We start from the raw sequence: 5000 nt of genomic DNA, 5'->3' as shown, positions 1-5000 counted from the left end.
CCTACCTACCAACATGCATACACACATACATACATGCATACATATTATCTTCCAGACGGGTAGAGAGACATACATATATTTTCAGGTTCAGACTTTTGTCTTGGTCTGTGACTATGACACACCTATGCTGTTTTATAAGTTGTTAAAAAAAAAATCACCCGCAATCGTGCCAACAATTTCCCTTTCAGAGATAAAGTATTCTTGTATCTTGAATCTGGTATTTCTACATGAACAAAATAAGAAAACGTGGGCCTCCTCAATTTGTTAAACATTGTAGTATTTTGGTTTTGAAGAAGTTTGGAGGAATCAGGGAGTAGGTGATCAAAAAGCGTTTCTGGCTGAATTTAAGGAACCTTTATTAAGGGCCTATACCCACGATTGGGTAAAGAACATAAATTCAAATGACGTATTCTCATGCTATTGCTCATTCAGCTGAGCTTTAGTTTTAGCACCGCATCTTACCATGTTAAAACATCTTATAATTAGAATATTTCAAACTCGTCTGAGCTTAGGCGGCGTATCAGCGTTGAAAATACACAAACTACGTTTCACAGGCACTGCTTGTGAAAGAAAAAAAATGATTGTCCATTTTACAGATAGCACGGGGAAATAGAAGTTCACTTTATTTTATGTTGTCCAAAATTCTATGAACTGAGGGAATTGTACATTGCAAAGAAGTATTTCAGTCGTCCTTCTCAACTTCGAACTATCGCTATTACTTGCTAACAGAAAACAAAACTGTTCAAACACGTCTCGCTACTTATGATTATTTACAAAGATTTCCAAATCAAAGATATTTAAATTATCAATCATTGCTGTTGTGTTTTCCATGTCACACCTCTGAATGTGTTGACCTCTGATGATATGCACACACTCCCCCATCCCTCTTCAGTATCAAACATGAACATGCAAAGCACTGGTCTTCTATGTCTGTTGTATATCTTTAGTTTGAGTGTCATAGTGAATCAATGAAATAACCTAAAGATAAAAGAATAAAAAAAAACCCAACAACAACAGCAGCAGCAGCAACAACAACAACAACAACACACACACACACACAGCAACAACAACAACAACAACAAAACCAACAGCAACAACAATTTCTGTTGATAAGAGTCAAAGGACTACTCAATAAATATGTCAAGACTCCAGACTCAAAAGACTATATATGGTATTTCTTTCTGCACGTGCAGACTGGATCAGACTCCAGACTGTACATGGTATTTCTTTCTGCACGTGCAGACTGGATCAGACTTCAGACTATGTGTGGTATTTCTTTCTGCACGTGCAGACTGGATCAGACTTCAGACTATATGTATTTCTTTCTGCACGTGCAGACTGGATCAGACTTCAGACTGTTTGTGGTATTTCTTTCTGCACGTGCAGACTGGATCAGACTTCAGACTGTATGTGGTATTTCTTTCTGCACGTGCAGACTGGATCAGACTTCAGACTGTATGTGGTATTTCTTTCTGCACGTGCAGACTGGATCAGACTTCAGACTGTATGTGGTATTTCTTTCTGCACGTGCAGACTGGATCAGACTCCAGACTGTACATGGTATTTCTTTCTGCACGTGCAGACTGGATCAAACTCCAGACTGTATGTGGTATGTCTTTCTGCACGTGCAGAATGGATCAACATCGGAATCGGTCAGAATCTAGGCATAGGCCACAAGAGCTGGGCCAAAGCGCTGATGAGATTTTACACAGAACCCAGCCGGAATAACTACACCTACGGTGATGATTACAAGAAGGGTATCGGACATTACTTTCAGGTGGGAGACGTGTGTGTGTGTGTGTGTGTGTGTGTGTGTGTGTGTGTGTGTGTGTGTGTGTGTGTGTGTGTGTGTGTGTGTGTGTGTGTGTGTTGTGTTGTGTTGTATTCGTGTGCCTCTCTCTCTCTCTCTCTCTCTGTATGTGTGTATGTGCTCGCGCGCGTGTTGTGGGGGTGTGAACAAATTCTCTGAACGTGATCTTTCTCTTTAGTTCTTTTTTTAAATTTTAGTCATTTGTAGTCCATGTATCTTTTATTCTGATCATATCTTAATGCATTAACTTCCTTTTTGTTTCTTCTTTATATATTTTTCAATCATTTTATTTAATTTATGTGAATATTATATATAAACCGCCCACAGCTGAGATACAAAGACGTTTGCAAACGTGACATGAAGGCACTTGAGATCAACACTGAGTCCTGGGAGCACCTTACAGATGACCGCAACAGATGGAGAAGCACTCTCAAGAATCAACTACAGATTGGTGAGGACAAACTGTCAGCTGCTGCAGCAGAAAAGCGAGCTCGCAGAAAAGGGACGGCAGCCAACAGACCAGCATCAGCTTACACATGTGACCGCTGCGACAGAGACTCTCTCTCGCATCGGTCTCTACAGTCACAGGCGACGCTGCTTGGTCCAAGCAGACAGCCCAATTAGACATTAGGTCGGATATACTCTATCCATGGTCAGCCATGACCGAAGGAGGCCTATGATATATAAACCTAGGGTAGCCTTTCAAGGTCTAACCAGCATGTTATATTTAAGTGTTGGTCGGGCACCTGCTCCATGTTATTTCTTTCTTTTTTTTTAATCTTATTTTATTTTTTAACCCTTTCACCGCCAGTCAATTTCGAGTACATAATTCCCTGTGGTATAAACACAGAAAATACAGTGGCTAAGAATAGCTGGGAATTCCCCCCGCGATGTATAGAAAATATAGCCTATTCTACCTCCGAACATTAAGAGCAATAGGTTCATGGATAACAGACCAGTGAATGGTCACCTTTCAGTAACATGGGTCCTCTACCACGCCTGTGCATAACTGCGAGCTTGGCGGTGAAAAGGTTAAAGTGTATTATACAGAATGGTGCACACGCTTTGACAACTCCTTGACAATGAAACTGAAAGTAGTACTGGTATCATTTAGTATTAAGGTTGCTGCTGTTGTTGTTGTTAATGTTATTAACAAAGCACAGCACAGCACAGCACAGCACAAACACAGCCCAACACAGCACAGTTTCAGTTTCACTGCGTTCGGACAAATCCATATGCGCTGCACCACATCTGTTAGGCAGATGCCTGACAGCAATATAACCCAAGGCGCTTGTCAGGCCTTGAGTGCATGCATGTGTATTTGTGTACCTATCGGGAGTGGACGTTTTTCACAACGTTTGCCAAAGGACAATACTCTCATTGCCATGGGTTCTTTTTCAGTGCGCCAAGACGTACGGGACCTCGCTTTATCGTTTCATCTGAAAGACTTGATGCTCAGTTTTGATTTTCCAGTCAAACCTGGGAGAAAGGGCGAGAGCCGGGCTCAAACCCACACCCTCACGGACTCTGCATTGGCAGCTGAGCGTCTTAACCATTCTGCCACCTTCCTCCATAAGACACAGTACATCATAACATATCACAACCCTATAGGCTGCATTATTATTATTATTATTATTATTATTATTATTGTTGTTGTTGTTGTTGTTGTCGTCGTCATCTTTTTTTTCTTAATTCTTAAAAAAAAAAATATCACCACTCATTATTATTTGCATTTTTATCATGAAAGAAATTATTATTATTATTATTATTATTATTATTGAACCCATATATTCACATCAGAGTCTCAGACAACTCCGGGCATATGTAAAATGTTAAAATATTCACTAAAATTGTCCATGAGAATGGAACATTCAGCCAAAGAACTTTGTATATTTAAAAGAATACTCTGAATACATTTATAAACAGAGTACCAATTGAAAAATGTTAATATATATATGATTATTATCATTATCATGATTATGAATATGATGATGATGATGATGATTATTATTATGAGTGATGGCCTAGTGGTAGCGCGTCCGCCTATGAAGCGAGAGAATCTGAACTCACTTGTTCGAATCCCGGCAGAGTCGCCAGTATTTTCTCCCCCTCCACTAGACCTTGAGTGGTGGTCTGGACGCTAGTCATTCGGATGAGACGATAAACCGAGGTCCCGTGTGCAGCATGAAATTAGCGCACGTAAAAGAACCCACGGCAACAAAAGGGTTGTCCCTGGCAAAATTCTGTAGAAAAATCCACGTCGATAGGAAAACATAAAAAACTGCAGACAGGAGAAAAAAAGAAAAAAAGAAAAAAAAAGAAAAGAAAAAAAAGAAAAAAGAAAATGGGTGGCGCTCTCAGTGTAGCGACGCGCTCTCCCTGAGGAGAGCAGCCTGAATTTCACAGAGAGAAATCTGTTGTGACAAAACAAACAAACAAACAAACAAACAAAAAACCCAGTTATTCTTTCCTCTCAACAGATGGTGTCCTACGAAGCCACCCGGATTGGCTGTGCCCAGGCCAAGTGCCCTCACAAAGCGTGGAAGAAAATCCGTATCTGCAACTATGCTCCCAGGTGAGTTGGTGCCACGTGTCTGCCACAGTCCTTGGTGCACGGTCTCGGTAAATCATTGTTATCATTAATAGTATTCTTCTTCTTCTTCTTCTTTCTTCTTCTTCTTCCTCTTCTGATGATGATGATGATGATGATTGATACTTATACAGCGCTTATCTCCGGCGGCCAGAGAACAAAATCTGAATGTTTTACCCACACGGAATCATTTGCACAACAGGCTGACTACCCGGGTACAGTTGCTTTTGAGCGCTCATCATTCGTTTCCTGTGCCATTTATCCAGGCTTCAGTCACACGCACACTTCTTTATTATTATTATTATTATTGTTATTGTTGTTGTTGTTGTTATTATTATTATTATTTTTTATTGTTATTATCATAATTACCAGCATTCTTCTTCTTCTTCTTTATTTTTGTATTTTATCTATCATTTTGTTTTATCTTATTATCCCCCCCCCCCAAGGTTTAACTAAGCTCGTTCGGTTGCGCTGCTGGTGAGGCATCTGATCAACTTAACAGATCTAGTGAGGCTTAGCGTATATGGATTTGTCCGAACGCAGTGACGCCTCCTTGAGAAACTGAACTGAAATGGACTCTCGGTAAAGTCTCAAACATCT

At 40.2% G+C, this 5000-nt stretch overlaps 1 protein-coding gene across 2 annotated transcripts in view; it reads left to right on the top strand.

The window, feature by feature from the left end:
* LOC143296943 (cysteine-rich venom protein Mr30-like) overlaps positions 1-5000 on the top strand; it is a 31407-nt gene that overhangs the window by 15869 nt on the left and 10538 nt on the right. For both annotated transcript variants that reach the window (XM_076608985.1, XM_076608984.1), the window contains exons 6-7: positions 1632-1777; positions 4291-4385. In XM_076608985.1, coding sequence (XP_076465100.1) covers positions 1632-1777; positions 4291-4385 — 241 coding nt within the window. The remainder of the gene's footprint in view (positions 1-1631; positions 1778-4290; positions 4386-5000) is intronic.

The sequence above is a fragment of the Babylonia areolata genome, chromosome 22, assembly GCF_041734735.1.
Source record: "Babylonia areolata isolate BAREFJ2019XMU chromosome 22, ASM4173473v1, whole genome shotgun sequence".
Lineage (NCBI taxonomy): Eukaryota > Metazoa > Mollusca > Gastropoda > Neogastropoda > Buccinidae > Babylonia > Babylonia areolata.
The sequence above is the reverse complement of the archived record's forward strand: the minus strand, read 5'-3'. Positions and strand labels throughout refer to the sequence as shown.